The following is a 21,129-nucleotide window of genomic DNA, read 5'->3' as shown; positions in this document are numbered from 1 at the left end:
AAATAACAAACAAGCAGGTGTATTGCACATATGTAGTGCCCAAGTTGCTTCCTCTCATCAATCTTGCAACAAGTAAGTTTTGCAGATTACAGTGTTTGGAGACAGGCACCTGCAAGGTGATCTGATCTGACTGAGGTGTATAAAGCCTTGAATGGTTTGAGCATGCTCAATGCTGATGGGATTCTTCTTCTTCTTGCTCAGAAACTATCACCCGAGAGGGCATAAATTCAAATTGAGGAAAGACAGTTGTAGGGTAGGTGTGCGGAAGTTTGCCTTTAGCCAGCGGGTAGTTGATTGGTGGAACAGACTCCCATCTTTTGTTGTGGAAGTCGATAGCCTAAATAAATTTAAGGCTGAGCTGGACAGGTATTTGGAATGAATGGAGGGGTGAAATCGGAGCTTTTTTTTTTTTTTGGCTGATGCAGCATAAGCTTGCTTTCTTGCATTGTGTGCCTCTACTAATGCTAAGTACAAGGAATATTCACATTTAGTAACACTGTAGATTTTGTTTAAGCTGTCCACACACACGGCAGAAATTTTCATTCCTTTGCTTCTACTTAAACATTTCAGCAATATAATGCTAAACAAAACGTAGAAAAAGCAAACAGTATGCAATAAATGTGGAAACCACACATATTCACACCAGAACTGCCTTTCTGATAGTGGGAGGCAGAAAGACTGGTTTAAACAAGTTAACCCTCCCAAACATTACTGCCATCTGTGATCACATGCAAACATTATTATTTGCAGGTAATACAACAGGTCCGTATCATATCTATTTCCCTGAATTGTATTAAGATATTACTTATTATGGTAAACACAAAAATTGTAAATTGTAGAAATTGTGACATGGTGTGAAATTTTAAGAATTATCTTCAAAATCTACACATAAAAATTGACTGCAAACTGCTGATTACTGGAGGTAAAAGTCATGTTGGCCAGTGTTATTATCTGAACCTTGTTTTTGAACAATTCATTTGTGCAAAAAAAAAAAAAAAAAAGCATCATTTAGAACAGCTGAATTTATATACCCTGTGTATATCTCCAATTTTTGCTGGTTTTGAAATTGAAGAGTTTATAAAAAGTTGATTCTTGGAAAGAAAAGAATACAGCACAACCTAGATATAGTTGAAAATTTTTGCAGACTTTTTGTTATTATTTGCCATATGGTGCAAGAAAGGCTGAGGCTTTTGCTGCACCAGCAAAAAAAAATTTCTGAATTACGCTGAGAGAGAGAGAGAGAGAACAAGGGTCGAGAGAGAGAGAGAACAAGGGTCAGAAGTAGAAGGGAATCACCAAGAAAGAGAAGAATTACGATATCCAGCTGAGGACCCCGGGTGTGCCAAGCCCATACTCACCAGATGTGAGCCTCTGGTTAGTTAAGTTTTAAATTTCATCAGTTTACCAGCATCTGATACAGTTTGGCTCTGTGGCCCCTTATCTTTCATATTCATCATATTTCTTTATATTTGGAATGCACAGTGCTTATCTTTAAATATTATTACTGTTTATATCACATGATTTCCTTTCAGACACTTGCCAAACTTAAAGCAGAAAATGACAAGCTTAAAGCAGACAATCAAGCATTGACACAAGCAATATCCAAATCGCAAAATAGGTAAAGTTCGCCACCTTAAGAATGTGCAAATATGCATGTAGTGTATGCAGCATTGGAAGGCTAAACACCGAAATATCACTGAACATTCATATATAATAAACTAATGCTTCATCTAGTGGCATATCATCCTGAGTTGCAGCTGTTGTGTATCTGCTCCAATGTCCTGATCTTTCTATTTATCAAAAGGAAAATAAAATGTTTATTAATGTCGCTCCCAGGTACAAGCTCGTGATGATATGCCACTTGCATCATCACTTGCAAATAAATACCATCCTTTCATCATAATGCTTCATTTGTTGCTAATGGTAATGAGTCAGACAAATACAAAAGTATATAATTGTTACATTGCACATGTACTAACTTCAAATTTCAGGATGGCCACAAAGTGCCTATAAGCAAATGAACCGTGTATTTCTTTTAATTTGAACTAACTTATTTTTATATGGCAAATTATTTTGATTTTTTTAATTTCTTAGGTGATCATGAACATAATAGACCATATTCAGTTGTATAGCATCTTATTAGTGCAGTTTGAATAATAAAATGGGGGACATTTGAAATTGTGATTGTTTGGGAAAATAATGTTCCTTTGCATCATACACCCAACACAAGGGCAGTGGAGGTGTTTTCACTGGAAATAGTAGTAATAGTTGAGGCTTGTGATGCAAGAAAGCAAGCTTATGTAGCATCAGCCAAAAAAAAAAAAAAAAACTTAATTTCACACATCCATTCCCTCTAAAAGTAAAGTTTGTTCAGTTCGTCTTTAAATTTATTTAAGATATCAACTTCCACAACCACAGATGGAACTTTGTTTTGTTCCAGCAATTAACCACTGCTGGCTAAAGGCAAATTTCTGCACATCTATTCATCTATTCTACAACTGTCTTTCCTCAATTTGAATTTATGCTACCTCAGGTTTGCAATCTGAACAAGTGGAAGAATCCCATTAGAATTCAGTGTGCTCAACCCATTTAAGGCCTTATACATCTCAGTCAGATCATCTTGCAGGCACCCTAGTCTCCAGCCTCTGCAATTTGCAGAACTTAAGCCTTTCTTGGTAAGAGGAGCCGTTTGTTCCCCTCACTAATCTTGTTGCCCTTCTCTGTACATGCTCAAGCAAATTTACATCCTTCCTAAAATGAGGCCTCCAGACCTGTGCAGTACCCAAGTCGTGTCCTGACCATTGCCTTATACAAAGGGATAATCACTTCTTTTTCCCTACTAGCAAATGTTGATAAATTCACTGGAAATGTTGATATCAATGTTGAAACAGAAGACTATCAGTTGGTATTGCATTATTGAGTACACTATTCATGTGACAAATCAGATAAACATTCAGAACAGCGAAACTACGTTACCTAGAAATAAATATGATCATCTTTTGCATGTGCTCAGATTTAACTGCATTTAGATAATTTGCTACTGATCATTGCTTGCTGTTGCAGAGGAGGAAAAATCACCCATCAACTGAACAGGAGAGAGTGAGCTTTCCACAAATCATAGACATTATTATTATTATTATTAGCCATAAGGTGCAAGGAAGCATGAGCCTTATGCTGCACCAGCCAAAAAAAAAAATTTGAATTACATGATAATACCGATGCCTGATAAATGGAGGAGAACAACAAAGGAACAAAAAACTGTGCCTCATTTTCTGGAGACAGCATCAGAGAGAGAGAGAGAGAGAAAAAAAACACACAACTTTGTGTTATCTCTCTCTCTCTCTCTCTCTCTCTCTCTCTCTCTGTGCAATGTTTATAATACAAATGTGCATATAGTTTATAGTGGAAATATGATCCGCAAGACCTTACAAGACTAATTTAGTATGTTTGTTTATTCACATAATTTAGTTCCATATACTACAGATCACTTAATAATAAATTTCATACACTAAAATTAAATTAAAATTAAAACCTGTAATTATTTAAAAATAAAAGCTTCCATAACCTTCCCTAAGTGTTCCAATCCCTGCTGATTTCATGTTGCAGCTTAATCTTATGACTACCTTAAAAATAAACTATAATGATCATAGTTATAGCAGTTAATTTTTTTTTATGATAAATGTGCAGTTTATTGCACATTTATCATAAAATGTGCAATAAATGTTTCCAATAAATGTACTAAGGCTGTTCATGGTAAGAATGTTGCATATCACAATTGGCTTGCATCCAAATCTCCAGGTTCATTTTCCGCTTACACCAAAGCTTGCAACAATTTTTAAGCAATTATTAATCAGTCCAAACTAGGTGAAAGGATAAGAGTAGAAAACTTGCTTCTTTTCCAAATGGTTGTCGAGCATACTGGACTGTTGCCAAATCTATTGACCACAACTTTTGCCCATCTCTACTCCCACCTCTGTCAAAGCTGGATGAGTCTATTGCCATCTAAGCTAAAGATAAAGCTGACCTGCTAGCATCCTTCTTTTCTTCTAAGCTTGTGTATTGATGATATTGCTCGGTGTTCCAATCATTTCCAGTACACTCCATGCATCCATGGTCAATGCATCCATGGTCTTCTGTCAACAGTTTTGATTCCAAGATGCCACCAGGTACTGATGGTATCTATTCAAATGTTCTCAAAATCTGTGCCCATGACTTTACTCCTATTCTGTGTCACCTTTTCACATTTTATTATTCAACCAATGTTTTTCCCTTCTGTTTGGAAATTTGCTAATTTCCAGCCAGTTCCTAAAAAAATGGTGGCAAATCCCTCCCATCCAGTTAATGTTCCCATGCACATCTACTCTTTCCAAAGTAATGGAGAAATCCATCAAACACCAATTCCTAAACTACCTTCTATCTGATCAATGATTGCCAGTGTGGATTCCATCAGTGTTGATCCAATGTTGATCCAGTACATCTATGAATGAATTCAATGGGAAAGTTTGGTGAAACTCAAGCAGTTGCTCTTGACAGTTCAAAAGTTTTTGGTCATGTTTGGCATAAAGGTTTTCTAAACAAGCTTCCATCTTATGGTTTGCCAACTGTTTTTTTTTTTTTTTTTTTTTTGTAATTGGGTATCCAGTTTCCTCTCTAACTACTCATTGATAGATGGCTCTCTCTTCTAAATTCTTCATTAATGTGTTCCACAAGGTTCAGTTCTTTCGTCTACTCTTTTTCCTCTTGTATATTAATAACCTTCTTCCTTGACGGGACATCCTATCCATAGTGTTACTGATGATAGCACTTTGCATTCCACCTTTCAGTTTGAGAAACCTTGACCTGCACAAACAGCTTCAAATTTTCAAACATCCATTACCAATTCCTTAAATGCTGATGTCCAAATAATTCTCCAGTGGGGCAAACATAACATAGTTGATTTCAATTCTTCTGAAACTCAGTCCTGTCTTATATCTCGCAAAAAATATTCTTCTGCTCCTATGCTTAACTTCAAGAACACTCTGATTTCTAGATGACCAACATCTCTGTTTGGGATTACTCGGACTTTAATCTCTCTTAGCATAAGCACATCACAAATATTGCTTCCTCTGCTTCTAAAAAACTGGGTTTTCTCTTTTACTCTCGACATTGCTTTTCTTCCAAATAGCTACTCATTCTGTTCCAATTTCAAATCCACTCTACCATATCCCGCACTGGGGTTTGTGCTCCAAAACCTCTCTCTCACTCTCACCCTTCTAGACCTCATTCTAAAGAGGGCAGTTAGGTTAATTAATGACCCAGCTTTAACAGAGTCTCTCCACACTCACATAGACATTCTGTTTCTGCTGCATGCCTCTTCTTTAGCTACTTCTATGTGCACTATACTTCTGAATTAGCTTCTACAATTCCCACTCTCTCTCTCTCTCTCTCTCTCTCACTCTCTCACAAAGCAGTCCAAACATGTGCCGCAACCAGTCAAGCATCCGTTTACTGTCCAACTTCAAACTCACAGAACCAGCTTTTCTTCTTCCTCATGTATTCCTTCAACTTCAGTTTTTTGGAAGCACCTCCCTTCATACATATTTCCTGAACATTAATCTACAAAAATTCAAGTCTAAGGTTTAACAAGTATCTTCTTTCATCTTCTCAACCTACACACAGTACTTAGTACTGTAGGTTCTAATACCTTTCTTGCTTGGGATTTTCATTTAAAAAAACTTATATATTGTATTTTTGTCACTTCATTGCACAAACTGTTTTATTCAATGAAGTAAGTGACACACATATCCATATACACATAGATAAAACGCTGTGTGCTCTTGTGGTAGCCCTATACTTTAAGAGAAAGTCATATAGGATTGCAAGTCTTTGTAATTGCCAGCTATCTTGAATTTCTTGCTTCTCTAGTAATAAGATAACCTGGGGTACCTTTGCCCAAATTCAGAACCTTACATTTTTGAATATTGTTACATCTTGGTAAATCTTTGATCATCATCAAGTTACTGAGATATGTTATTCCTTCATATTTGACCCAAAATTGGCAGCAATCTGTTATTTTTCTGATATTTGTAATAAAAAATATTAGAAGCAACAGACCCAGTACTGCTGAAAACTGTGTTATCCCACAGTTTTCAGCAGTTTATTCAAAACACATGTGTGCACACACACACACACAACCCAACTAATCTGTCCATTCCTTCTAATAATTTATCTGATTGTTCCTTACCCATTTTCAAACCAGATGGTAGTTTGTTCCGTCAATCAATTACTCTTAATTAATAACTGCCTTTTATCTTTAATCAATCAACCTTTTATCTGTTATAGTATATTTCTGTCAGTAGTGTATTGTTTCAGTTTAAACATACTATGTCAAAATTATTTTCTGTATTCATTTATTATGAAAGGCTCATAATAGCTAATCATTAGTAAGAGTGGTATTCCTATAATAAATCTATTTGTTGAATAATTCTTTTACTGTTCATATGATTCTGCAATCTTAATAATGGACTTCACAATTTTCCCTCTCCAGAATAAAGCCAGTAAGTCAGTCAGTAAATTGTTCTTTTTGCCCCAACAATCTTTGTAAATTATAAAAACATTTGGACATCTTCAAACTAATTGCATTCCACCTGATTCTGTAATATATAGGTCTTGCTGCTTTCATATTTCAAGCATGACAGTTTCTCTCCTAATCAATTTTCATTAATCACACAGTCATTTAGTTCTAATTGCCTGTTATTTGGACCAGTAATATGTCAAGCCTAAAAAGAATGTCTGTGTGTAAATATAAGTACAAAACATTTGCTTAGATCACACCATTTAGGGGCTTCAGTGATGTAATCAAGGCTAACCTATAATGTCATATGATTCATCCTACTATTGTTCATGTGAAAAAAACTTTTTTATTAGTGGATTTTGCCCTCTTTGATAATGCCAGTTCAAGGCAACCTTAGCATTTTTTATTTCCTGAATGACTTTTTATAAATTAATTTATACTTGTCCTAAGTGCATTTTGATTGTTCGTATTGATCCCATGCAGCTTTTCTGTTTGTTGCTAATTTCATCAATTCAGTGGTCATTTACTTGGGTCTAAGCCTGGAACAATATTGCTTTAAAGGTATAATAATAATAATATAGTTGCCCAAATATTCATCAATAGTAATACAGTCACCAGCTGTTCCCATTTAACAGAATTCAAATAATGCCTAAGGCATCATAATTTCTCTTGCAAGAATTAAAACACTTTTACTTTACTTAATAGGATGCAATGTATAGGTTTATCACAATACAGCAATACTTACTGTAAGTTGAATTATTATTAGTAGTAGCATATGATGCAAGAAAACAAGCTTACAAAACATCAGCAAAAGCAAAAAAATACATCCTACATCACCTGTCCATCCCCTTCAATAATTTGTCCAGTTTTTCCATAAATTTATTTAAACTGCCCACTTCCACAACAACAGATAGAAGTTTATTCAACCAATCAACCATCCACTGGTTGATTGTTGGAACTGGCTGAACTCAAACCTCCATACATCTATTCATGGAACCATCCTTGCTCAATTTGAATTTATGCCCCCTTATGTGTATTCATCCCCTTCAATAATTTGTCCAGTTTTTCCATAAATTTATTTAAACTGCCCACTTCCACAACAACAGATAGAAGTTTATTCAACCAATCAACCATCCACTGGTTGATTGTTGGAACTGGCTGAACTCAAACCTCCATACATCTATTCATGGAACCATCCTTGCTCAATTTGAATTTATGCCCCCTTATGTGTATTCTGAGCAGGGGGAATAATGCCATCAGTACTGAACTCACTCAATCCATTCAAAGAATTACAATCACATCTCAATCAGATCACCTGGTAGGTGCCTACTCTCCAGGTGCTATAATTTTCAGAACTGACATCTTTCTTGTTCCTTTTGTTCCCTTCCTTTTGTTTTCCTTTTGTTCCACCCTTTTGTTCCCTTCACTAATCGTGTTTCCATTCTCTGCACCCATTTCAGTAGATCTACATCCTTCCTAAAATCAGGCCTCCAGCCTTGTATGCAGTACTCAGGATATGGCCTACCCATTGCCTTGTACTTGTTATTTAGATCAAGCCTGAAATGCTATTTCTTAGTTGGTATGAACCTCTAATAACTTCTACAGTTACTTCCCTGAATGTTTCCCATTTAGAATTTGTTGTTGGTAACATCATTAGATGGTCCCACAGTATAGAATTTAAAAAACTGTCTGAGAGCACTGTAGTCACTCTTTTGAAAGAAAAACTCCTTTCCTTTACCTTTGACTGTAGTCTTTAAGTAAATCCCACATCAGTACACTGTGATCACTGCCACCCAGATGGTCTTTTACCTGCAGATTGTTCATGCATTACAAATCTCTTTTGATAATCAGATCAAGACTATTGCTTCCTCTCGTTGCCTCTCTAACATGCTGTTGTAGGAAACAGTCATCCAATAAAAGCACAAAAGTCTTGCTAGTGTATGAGTGAGCAACCCACAAGTTCCAGTCAATATCTGGAAAGTTAAAATTCCACATTAGATGACATTCTGATTTACTCGCCCACTCTGTACAATTGTTTGTAATACTCATCATAGTCATTAGGCCTATAACACACTCCTACACTCATTTTTGTTTTCCCAGTGCTAAAGTCACACCCAAACTGTTCAATATTGCACTGGCTACCTGTATTGACTGGATCCATTGCCTTAGATTTAATATGCTTCTTAACTAAGAGCATAACCCTACTCAGTTCTGTCCTTGCTGTGCACATTTGCTCCCCATATTCAAATTCTGCATCCCTTATGTCTTAGTGATGCCATGTCCTGATATCCCCACAATGACTGCATTTGATGACTTTAATTAGTACTTTAAATTCATCAAATTTATTTACTGTGCTCCTAACATTAGTGTGCAAATATACATACGTGTGCTCTTATTTTTAATTACCCTAACACAGCCAATGTTATTTACTTGTTATATGATCACTCACAGCAGGGCTTGATATTTCCAAGACCTGTGGGACGAGCGCATTCTGCTTTTGGGATTGTTGCTGTGTTGCCTGAAGATATGCAAGTGAGGGCTCTAGTGTTGAGTTGTATAGTTTGATGCCCTCTCCTCATTTTTATTCTTTCATGTGCATCCAATCTGTTCTTCTTGGTCTCATAAAGTCACATCAAAATGCTGAGATTGCACCTAATTTCCTCATATTCTTTGTACTGAACAAATTCACACTGAGACATCCCTCTTGACTGTATCATGTCCTTCCAGATAGTTCACAAACATTGCACTCGTAGCATATTTTGTAATGTCATGATTTATACTTTTAATTCTCTCCTCAGCCACAGCATTCCCAGTACTTTGACCTCATTGCTTTGCTGCTCTAATCTGAATCATGATTTCCATTCAAATTCAATTTAATTTGAGAATACTACACTGAACTGATAGATAACCTAATTACAATAATACATATTATGCTCTCAAATTTACGTTATATATATTGCTCCATACCGTTACATTCGTAGAGTGTTAAATTAATTACACTGGTTTACAGTGTATTTGGGGTTTGAGTAAAAGTATGTGGCAGTTGTTTATGCATGTTTACTGATTACTAAACCGAAGTCCGTTTGTTTCTATCATGTAAAGATTTTTAACAATTCGTTAACAAAATATTACCTTGGTATTATATGCAAATGTGTCCATAACTATAGTTTCTGCAATGGTTTACAAGTTTTATACCCCTATATTCATAATCACTATCAAATATTTGCCTCAAATACAACAGATTGTGCATGTTGAATCCGTAACTACACACACACACTGCAAACTAGCCGACCTTGACCCAGGAAGGTAGATGGCCCCCCACCCTGCTCTTCCAGCCCATCTGTGATTCCCAGAATTTTATTTTCTGAGTGGAGTCTGGGAAACTCCTGTGTGTAGTTACGGGTTAAACTTGTCTGAGCATGCACTCAACCATAGAACCTATATAAGTGGCACATCCCTTATGCGGTCATAGTATTCCAGTAAAAACTGTCATGAGCTCTCATTGTATGTTAGTTTTCTTTTAATATGGCAACCAGAAAGTGTATAAACAGTCCTGACATATTTTGTTACATATGTGGTTGTTTTGTTCCTGTAAAGCAGAGGCGAAATATTACCGATTTTGTAAAAAAATCGTATTATGCCTACTTTGACATAAAACTAGGCGATCAGGATCACGATCATGGGCACCGCGTAAAGTATGCCATACATGTGTCGAACATCTTAGAAAATGGAGTCAAGGAAAAAAGGTGTGCTTGCCATTTGCTATTCCTATGGTGCGGCGCAAGCCAGTAAGCCATGCCGAATGTTACTTTTGTGTATGTGACGTTAAAGGTTACAATTCAAAAAATATCCAGATCTACCATCAACCATAAGACCTGTTCCACATTGACCAGATCTGCCTGTAAAACCTCCGCCAGAAACATTGGAGTCCACATCTTATTCCACCGAAGCAGAAGCTAAAGAGGTTAGTGAAGAGGAATGTTATCAACCAGAAAATATTTTAATGCCACAGCAATTCATGCAAGTTGAACTAAACGATTTAGTAAGGCACTTGGGTCTTCCAAAGTATGCTGCTGAAATTCTGGGATCCAGACTTCAAGCGAAGAACTTACTTGCTCGAGGTACATCATTTTTCTGGTAGAGAAATCGTGGAAGGGAGTTTATACAGTATTTTTCACAAGAAGGTCCTCTCGTATATTGCAGTGATATCGCTGGTTTAATAAGTACCTATGTGTCCATAACTATAGTTTGTTAGGAGCTCCATCCTTAGGAGTTCCTAGTGAATGGAGACTATTCATAGACTAATTTAAAAGGTGTTCTCTTGTATAATGGAGATAAGTACACATCTGTGCCAGTTGCTCATCCAGTCTACTTAAAAGAAACTTATGACAATTTAAAGTTGCTTCTGAAGAAAATTAAATATCAAGATCACAAATGGCAACTATGTGGAGACTTAAAAGTGTTATGTATGTTGTTGGGGCAACAGGGTGGGTACACTAAAATGCCATGCTTTATTTGTGAATGGGATAGCAGAGCTAAAGCGCTGCATTGGACAAAGAAGCAATGGCCTCAGAGACACAATCTTACACCAGGGTCAAAAAATATTGTGCACAAAAGTTTGGTGAACCAGATAAAATACTTTTACCTCCACTGCATATCAAGTTAGGCATAATGAAGAATTTGTTAAGGCAATGAATAAGGATGGCAACTGCTTTAAGTACCTTTGCAGTAAATTTCCCCGTCTATCTGACGCAAAACTTAGAGGGGTATCTTCATTTGTCCCCAAATTAGAAAATTGGTTTTAGATGATCAGTTTGAAACTACTATGACTGACGTTGTATGGGAAGCCAGAATTTCTTTTAAAAGTGTAATGGAAAACTTTCTAGGAAATCATAAATCACAGGATTATGAGAAAATTGTTCAAAATATATGCTTGAAAAGCTTCGCAATTTAGGTTGCAATGTGAGCATCAAAATTCACTTTTTGCATGCCCATCTTGATTTTTCTCCCAAAAATCTTGCACAGATGAGCAAAGAACAAGGGGAGAGATTCCATCAGCACATAAAGGAAATGGAACAGAGGTACCAGAAAAGGTGGAATACAAGCATGATGGCCGACTACTGCTGGTGTTTAAAAAGAGAGAAACCTGGCACTGTACATAAAAGAAAAACGATTAAACATTCTTTTCAAACAAAGAGACAAAGGTCTGATTAATGAAAGTTTCAGAATTTTGATTAATACTTGTTAGTATTTACGTATTTTTTGATATATGAAAATGTAATCCTTTCAATTTGTCATAACTAAATACAATAAAGTTATATACTTTCATAAAAAAACAATACTTTTTTATTTCTTAAATTGTGATGTATCTGGATGTGATAGAAAAAAATCTAAGTCATATATGAAATCACAGCAACATATTTCGGCAGTAGGACCTGTTGAAATTCAAACCTCAGTGAACAAACTTAAATTTGTAAACTAGTGTTATATATATATTTCTAGCCTTACTAGAAATATTTTTTTTTAGCTAAAACAAAAAAATATATGCCAACCTTTGTGGTTCAAACCTTTGAGCTACTTATTTACCACAATTAACTCTAGAACCGCCACAATGATCTATTTGACCATATGCCTACTTTAAATTGTTGCATCAAATATTCAACAGAAGTGTGAGTCCATGATATTTCCTATTACAGTGCATTAACTTACAGCATGCAGAATTGCAAATAATTTTGTACACATTTTTATTTTAAATCCTAAAAACCTTCCTAAAACCTCCAAAGCAGTCAATTTGACTGTTTATAAAATTTTGACAAAATTAGCTAATTTTTATATAGTTAATCTAGTTTTTGCATTTATTTACCGTGTGACAGACATTTGTGGTACGAATTATCCTATGTTTTTGTGAAAGTACATACCCAGGTACATATGTCTGTACATGCCATTTCAGGTGTGTGTGTGTGTGTGTACATGCGTGATCACATGCGTGAGCACGCGCTATTGCTGTGCTGTGCCATTTTAGTTTGGTCTGGGTGAAATTTTATACATGGAAAGGTATTTCAACAATTTTTACAGTGCTAGTTTGATTGCATTTACTAAAATGTGGGGATCACATGAGGTTACCGAGAGCAGATTCAAAAATGTCTAGAGGAATTAAAAAAGCTTTCTGAAAATGAGTCTGGAGAGGAGAGTGGAGATGAATTTAGAGAAGAAACTAACAAATGGGTTCCTAATGAAAGAGGCTAGGATTCTAGTAGTAGTAGTGAAAATAATACTTTTGATTCTCATACATCAAGTTATACTGTAGATGTTTATACATGGCATCATAATTGTAAAAATTATATGTAGCTATCAGTGGGCAGCAAACATAATTCAAAATCTGGGGCACACATGGGAAGTTATAAAATCTGGTGGTCCTTCAGCTAAATATGCACTACAAAGGAACAACATAACCCTGTGACAACTCCTTATGCAAAATGAATGTGTGTATGGATTTTGTGGTAAGTTCATTTTGTTTATTTATAGACACTTCAATGATAAAACACATAGAACTGCACTGAAATCGAAGCACAAAGACAATTAAAGGTTAATATTTGGTCTACAATCATTCAAGAACTTGATGCTTTTATTGCTGAACTTTTAGCTTGCAGGACATATAATGCTACAAAATTTAGAACTGGATAGTTTGTGATCAACTGTATGGGCCTTATTTTTTTAATGATACATTGTCACGTAACAACTCGTGAAATTATGTGGTTCATAAGATTCAACATACGTTCAAGGAAGGAGCATCTAGAAAATGATAAATTTTCTTTAGCTTCAGAAATGTGGTACAAATTTATTTCCAACTATAAAGCTTGCCATATACCTGGGGTAAACATTACAATAGATGAGCAGCTATTTCTAACTAAAGCTAGATGTCGATTTATCTAGTATATGGCAAAAAAAAAAACAGACAAATCTGATATAAAGTTTTGGTTGGCAGCTGACACAACTTCAAAATATCTACTGAATGAGTTTCCTTATTTGGGGAAAGACAATATGTGCCTAGCTAGTCAACCACTTTCTGAATATGTTGACCTAAAACTAGTGGAACCATTTTTGAATCAAGGTAGAAATGTAACCACTGATAGCAGTTTTGAATTAGCAAAGAAATTAGTCCAAAAAAAATAGGCAGAATTATATTCCACCTCAGTTTTCACACTCACTTGATGCTGGCACTCAGACAAATTATCAGGCCAAAGCAAATAAAAATGTCATAATCTTGAGTTGCTGCAATAAGTAATGGTGTAAAGAAGAAGCCTGACACAGAAGCCTAAAACATGATGTTTTAGACCAAATGACTAAAAATATTCAACAAAAATCATGTTCACATCTTTTATAATATATTGATCATGCAGTAATCAATGCTTGGATTATTTATAAAGACGGAGAGTTATGAACAGATGAGATTTTATATTGAATCTAGCTGAAGAACTCAGAAAAGAGTACAGTAGAGCGTCGACAATCCGAACCAATTGGGACTGGGGGTTGTTCAGACTTCCAATTTGTTCTGATTTTCAAACTTATCAAAGATACTGTAGTGTTTTTTTATTTTTATTGTTTTTAATATCTATTATGGTTGACTTTCTGACCTCGTAAAATTTTGCTATGGAAGACCTGCTTCCTTTTAAAAGATGAAGAAAACTACAATATGGTAAAATAAAACTCTGTTCAGAATCTTTTTACTCTGTATCTCACTTGCATGTATCTTGTTAGTTACAATTTCTGTAGGCACCTCCGTAGCCAGGAGGGAGCAGCAGTGCGCAGCACACACTTCTTGATTAGACTGGGGTTCGAGCCCGTCACCACCAAATACGGAGGATGCAGAAAGGTCGGGGAATGACCACCGCATATCCCGGAGCAATATGGCCTTAGTTGCTAATGCTCCTAAAAACCAAACAAACAAGCAATTTCTGTGTGCCATGTTCTTTGTTATTGATTGACATCTTTTTTTACTGTTTTAGCTTTTACAACCCCAAAAAATGTCAGTGAACAGAAATGTCAGATTACAATGTGTGTTGAATAACAGATTACTACTAACGGTTATGTTTAGTTAGTACTGTATGTAAGCTAAATTTATTTTTATTTTGCTAACCAATGGATAATATTCCTCCTATTCAATTTTCGCTTATTAGAATTGCCGTTTAGAATCAAAATTCAATTCAGAAACGTGATCACAATAACTGGTGCTTACTATAATTATTTTATGGCACCAGCATAAACAAAAATTAATGCTGGCTCATTCAGATTTTCGACACTCTACTGTATAGATTCACAGAAAGTAGCAGCTCAAACCACTAACAATAGTGGCCATGTCAAACCTCTCAAAGGGCATCAGTGTCAAATTAGGCAATACAAGGCAAAAAAAACCACAGAAATGTGCACTGTGTTTGAAAAGTATGTATAGAAAGTGTACAGGAACTTCTGAAAAAAAACTCATTTGGCTAAATTGTGCAGATTAATTTTTTAAACTTCAGTTTATTTCCTAGACAACAAAGTTTTGTATTCAATTTTTTGCTATCAGAAATATTACTTTTAGTGTATTACCGTAAGCACCATTGACAGTTACTTTATATCAGTGCTTATAATAAAATTTCGAAAACCCAACTTAAAAGTATGTTTTATGCACAATGGTTAGTGACCAGCAGTAGCAGCTCTAGGTATTTTTGCTAGCTGGCAATTCTAATGTTAAAATCCTACAATTCCACTGCTGTGCACTACACTACTACTTATATGATACAATATTTGTGCCAAATCACCAATACAAAAGCATTACAAATATTAAGGCCTTTTGCATCTGCTGAGTGGATAACCCCCCCCCCCCCATTAGAGGTTATATCATTTGTCACGGAATATTCCAAAAAATTTTTATTTCTGACAAGAATATAGCCCACACCTCTCTTCCAGTGATATGGTTGTTAATAGCAGGACAATTCATCATTAGTTATTGTTGTTGTTTTTTTTATTGAACCATAAACAGAGATTTCAGATAATTTTTGTTTTGTTCCCCACTGCATCCCAATAGCTAAGATTTGGGATAAAAACAACTGTTTTTCTTGTGTACCAACTTTCTGCTTCAGAATTTTTCGGAGTAAAATTAATTTTATTTCTGCTATGCTTGACCTCCATTGTATCTAGATTTTCCTGCTTATGATAAAAGCTTATCACAAGTAGGTGAATATTCATCACAGAATGTATCGAAACAGTAGCACTGGGAATTGAACCACAGTCAAATTAATGAGGAAATTATTTAAAGCATATGGCATAGTATCACATGATGATGCCATGAAAGTGATGAGTGCTGCCAATGTATTTTATCCACCTTTAAAAAAAAAAAAAAAAAAAACTAAATCCAGTAATTTTAAAATACTCTTAGAATGGACTTTGTGGCTACCCTGTTTTTTGATAATGGGATGGGGTAACTAATCCTTTATTAACCAAATTGTGTTCATTGCTTGTGATCAACTTCAAATTTAGTTATAATCTCTAGCTATTACATAGAAACCTACCAAGTACCAAAATTAAAAAGGAATGCAATAATATTGAATAAAATGCTTTTCCAGCATATTGTTAATATCGGTAAAGTAGTGTTGATAGTGATACTTATGAAAATTGAGCCAAACATACTAAATTGCACACTGTGCAATTGCAATAAATTTGCAATTGTGCATTATTAAGTAATATTATTTAATTATTAAATAAAATTGATTGTTTTCAGTGAATATTAAAGTTAATTGACGTACTTTATTTATAGATAACTCTCTCTCTCCTTTTTTTTTTTTTTTTTTTTTGACCCTTCAAATAGGCTTTGAGGTTTGGAAAAAAATATAAGATAAAACTACATTCAATATAAAATAAAATAGAAAAAACTGATAAAATTAAACATGATAAATACAAGACTATAAGCAATAAAAATGTAAGTATTACAGAGAAAAGTGATAAAACCACACCTTGGAGGCAGTCATCCCAAGGTGTAGTTAGTCAATAATGTAATTTTACAGTGAGAATAAATCCTTAAATAACAAAAGGATCATGGCTTTTGTACATTATTATTAGCTATGTGGTGCAGCATAAGCCTCAGGCTTATGCTGCACCAGCCAAAAAAAAAAAAAATCTTGAGTTACCCTGAGAGAGAGAGAAGAAGGGAATCACAAAAAAAAAAAAAAAAAAAATGAATGATATACAGCTCAGGATCCTGGGTGTGCCAAGCCCAAACTCACCAGATGTAAGCCCCTGAGATAGATATTACTGAAGAATTGTCCTCAGGTGCATGGAGACCAGAAATGGCCTGGGAGTTCACTGGGTGAAACCATTTTTCCCATCCCAGCCTTAAACACGGGATGAATATGGACTTCCCCCAATTTTTTCTGTTAATGATATTGACATTAGTAGATGCATATGATGCAAGAAAACAAGTTTATAGCATCAGCCAAAGGGGGGGGGGGAAACCCTTCCCATTTCACCCATCCATTCAATCCAAATGTTTGTCTAGTTCTACCTTCAACTTATTTAAGTTGTTGACCTCCACTACAACAGATGGAAGTTTATTCCAACTATCAACCACCCACTTGGCTAAAGGCAAATTTTCCTCACATCTATTCTACAATTATCTTTCCTCAATTTCAATTTATGCCCCCTCAGGTGCATAATCTGAGCAAGAGGAAGAATCCCATCAACATGGAGCTTGCTCACAGCATTCAAGGCTTATACACCTCAATTAGATCACACCTCGCAGGTGCCTAGTCTCCAGAAGCTGCAATTTGCAGAATTTAAGCCTTTCGTGGTATCGCCAAGAAAGGCATAAGTTCCACTCACCAATCCCGTTGCCCTTCTCTGTAATCATTCCAGCAGCTCTACATCCTTAATAAAATGTGACCTCCAGACCTGTATACAGTATTCAAGGTGTGGCCTAAACATTGCCTTATACAAGGGAACAATTACCTCCTTATCCCTACTAGAAAAATTCCTGTATATCATTGACAAAATACCATGAGCTGCTTGAGCTATCTTGCAGCCTGTCTGTACTGCTAATAAAATTTCAAATCTGATTGCACAATTAGCCCCAGGTCTCTTTCATTCTCCACTACCCTGAGTGTAGTACCACCCAGTTGGTACATTACTCTGGGGTTACTGCTACCCATATGCAGGACTTTATATTTGTCAATGTTAAACTTCAGTTGGCACCTCTCAGCCCATCTGCTCAACTTTTCTAGATCCTGTTTCAGTAGTGTACTATCATTGCTGTCATTAACAACCCTGCCAACCTTAATATCATCTCCCAACTTAGACATTAAGCCTGATATAAATTCATCAATATCATTGATAAATGCAGAAAACAACAATGGGCTCAATGCTGAACTCTGGGGGACTCCACTAATACAACAGGATCATGGCTCTGTACATATTACTGAAGGATTAAACATTAGTCCACTTAGCAGTGTCCATTGATTACAACTCTGTCTTCTCCTACTCAACCATCCTTTTATCCATTGTAGCAACTTACCCTTAATGCCATATTGCTGCAATTTGTACAGTAATCTTCTATATGCAACAGTATCAAAAGCTTTCCTAAAATCCAAGTATATGGTATCAAAATTATTTTTTACATCCAGTTCCTTTGCGACTACATCATGGTATGCCATGTCTGGACTATAACTGCAATCTTGTCTAGATGATTCTCCATTGCTTTTTTAACTAGTGACTCCATTATTTTACCCGGAACAGATCTGTAATTACGCATGTCACCATTTGATTCCCCTTTGTGAATTAGGAACACATTTGCACATCTCCTGTCCATGGGGACCTCCCCTGAATCCAAGAAAGTTTTCAGTTATGGCTTTTTCAGTTAAGGGTTTGCTTACTTCCTTTGCTGTCTCCTTTAATATAATTGGAGAGATCCCATCCACCCCAGGTGCCTTTCTTATGTTCAGTTTCAACAATTTCTCCTCCACTTTGTTCTCAGTTATTAAAAAAATCATTTAGTTCTCTGCCAGAGTTTAATAAGGTTCTGGCCTCCACCTCCCTATAGACCTCCTCATGCGTGAATGTAGATGCAGAATACTCTTTCAGTTTGTCAGCTACCTCTACAGGTTTATCCACAATCGAACCGTTGGTGTCAAGTGGACCAATCTGATTCATCCCCTTCCTTCTAGAGATTACATAAGTAAAGAACTCTTTGCTGTTTTTCTTTGCATCCTTTGCCAAAGATTTCTCATAATCTGCCTTCACTTGCCTAAGCTCCTTTGTGACTTGATTACAGAGTAGCTTATATCTACCATAGTCTTTTGTCTTCTGTGATGCATATAATTTATATGCATCCCATGCATTTTTATTCTCTGCCACAAGTTTCATTAGTTCATCTGCCATCCATTTAAGCCGAAACCTTAAACAGTATTTCTTAGTTGGAATGAAAAGCCTAGTAGTTTCCAAAATTACTTCCTTGATTGGTTCCCATTTAGAATTTGCTGTTGGTATCATCATCAATTGGTCCCAGAACCGTGCCGAGGGTGAGGCAAATGAGGCTCTTGCCTCTGGTTAAAAGCTTAAATGGACACCAAAAGAAAGATTAAATAATTGCCAATGTTTTCAATTTTATGTTTTGATTATTCCAATCCGTTTATCATCTTGCTTTTGCAATACGAAAATCTTTGTTGTGCCATTATACAGATACCAAGCTCTGTGTGCAAGTACTATTGTATTATAGTACTTTTTTTATAACTTCATTTTTATCATTTATATCATTTTTATAACCTCATTTTTATCATTTATATCATTTTTATAACCTCAATTTTAATTTTTTTTATTAAAACGTGTACCAGAAATGTATATGAAATAAGTCTTTTTTTTTTTTTTTTTTTTAATTAAATTTTTTTTTTATATATATATATATATTAGGGAAGAGTGCAATTTTTCATTGTTGCCTCAGGTACTAAAATGGCTCGGCACGTCCCTGGTCGGTCCCACAGTATAGAATTTAAAAACTGTCTGAGACCACTATAGTCACTTTTACAAAAGTAAAAACCCTTCCCTTTAACCCTGATGGTAGTTGCATCTTTAAGTAAATCCCACATCAGCACACTTTATGATCACTGCCACCCAGTGGTTCCTATATCTGCAGATTCTTAATGCATAAAGAATCACTGCTGATAATCAGATCAAGAGTATTACTCCCTCTGGTTGCTTCTTGAACATGGTGCTGTAGAAAACAATCCTCCAATAAATCCATAAAAGCCTTGCTACCTGTGCATGTTACCAACTCACAAGTTCCAGTCAATATCTGGAAAGTTAAAATCCCCCATTATGAGACAATCTGATTTACTGGACCACTCTTTCTCTGTACAGTTGTTAATTGTACTCATCAGAGTCAGGCCTATAACAGACTTATACTCTCAATTTTGCATTCCCAGTACTTATATCACACCAAACAGACTCACTATCCATCCATGTCAGCTGGATGCACTTCCTTAGATTTTGTTTCTTAACTAACAGCATAACCATTTCCTGTCCTGTCTATCCTTTCTGTACACATTATACTCCACTAATTACAATTCTGCATTCTTTATATCTCTGTGACACTGCTTCTCTGATCTCCCAACAATAACTACCTTTCATATCTTGACCAGCACCTTAAATTCATTAATTTTATTTACTAAACTCCTATATGTACATGCAAGTATACATGCACCTGTTCTTAGTTATCGTAACACAGCCCATGTATTTACTTGTTTCATGATAACTCTCCTCAGTCCCTGAAATCCCCCACACCTTGTTTTCCAGGCTGCTTCTCATTTCAGTAGAAGCAGTGCAAGAATCACTTTCACCTCTGCCCGTGGTTACTGTTAATCTTTTAGTCTGTGAATGCACCCAAGCTAGCAGTTTGACAACCCACCTAACTCTGCCTCGATAGCATTAGCAAATATTCTTTCACCCTTTCTATTTAAGTGTATCCCATCCCTATTGAAGTAGTCTCTCCTGTTAACAAACACACAGCACGAAGATAGAAATTATACCCCATGAGCCTTACTCGATCTCTCCATGGCTGAATTGATTGATAAGGCTCTCATTATTTACTCCATCCTACTGTGTCTGGGCAAAATTGCAGACACATTTTTAAATTTAACCCTAACTCGCAACTTTTTTCCTACATTAATCTGTAAATCTCCTACTATTAACGTCATTAGTGCCAATGTGTACAACAATATCACCCTTTTTTCTCTTAAAAGATGATATCTGCTCTACAATTTCATTGCCTTTTGCCCCTGGCAGGCATACCCTGGTCCTGTTCCTCCTGTCCTTTTTGCATAATATATTTCCCATCTCTCTGACAATAGAATCACCGGCAATAACTAGCTCCTGTGCAACCAGCACATTCTGCCCTAAAGATTGCCTCTGTATTGCCGATGCACAAGAGTGAACTCTGGCATTGAGTTGCAATGGAGGACCCATCAAGCTGAGAGCTTGAGGGGGGTCCCCCGTTTTATTTCCTTCGAGGGCATGTACCCTACTCTTCAAACTCTCATAAACATCTATCAGAA

The 21,129-nt window shown here is 35.8% G+C and overlaps 1 protein-coding gene across 3 annotated transcripts in view; it reads left to right on the top strand.

The window, feature by feature from the left end:
* LOC150074973 (uncharacterized) overlaps positions 1 to 21,129 on the top strand; it is a 763,849-nt gene that overhangs the window by 728,776 nt on the left and 13,944 nt on the right. For 2 of the 3 annotated variants that reach the window (XM_090388939.1, XM_090388937.1), the window contains one exon: positions 1,533 to 1,618. The exons of the other annotated variant lie outside the window; for it this stretch is intronic. In XM_090388939.1, coding sequence (XP_090245065.1) covers positions 1,533 to 1,618 — 86 coding nt within the window. The remainder of the gene's footprint in view (positions 1 to 1,532; positions 1,619 to 21,129) is intronic. 3 annotated transcript variants of the gene reach the window in all.

Source organism: Mastigoproctus giganteus, chromosome 14 (assembly GCF_048544385.1).
Source record: "Mastigoproctus giganteus isolate SK-2022 chromosome 14, ASM4854438v1, whole genome shotgun sequence".
In the NCBI taxonomy this organism is placed as follows: Eukaryota; Metazoa; Arthropoda; class Arachnida; order Uropygi; family Thelyphonidae; genus Mastigoproctus; species Mastigoproctus giganteus.
Note: the sequence above shows the minus strand (reverse complement) of the source record. Positions and strands in the feature narration are given on the sequence as shown.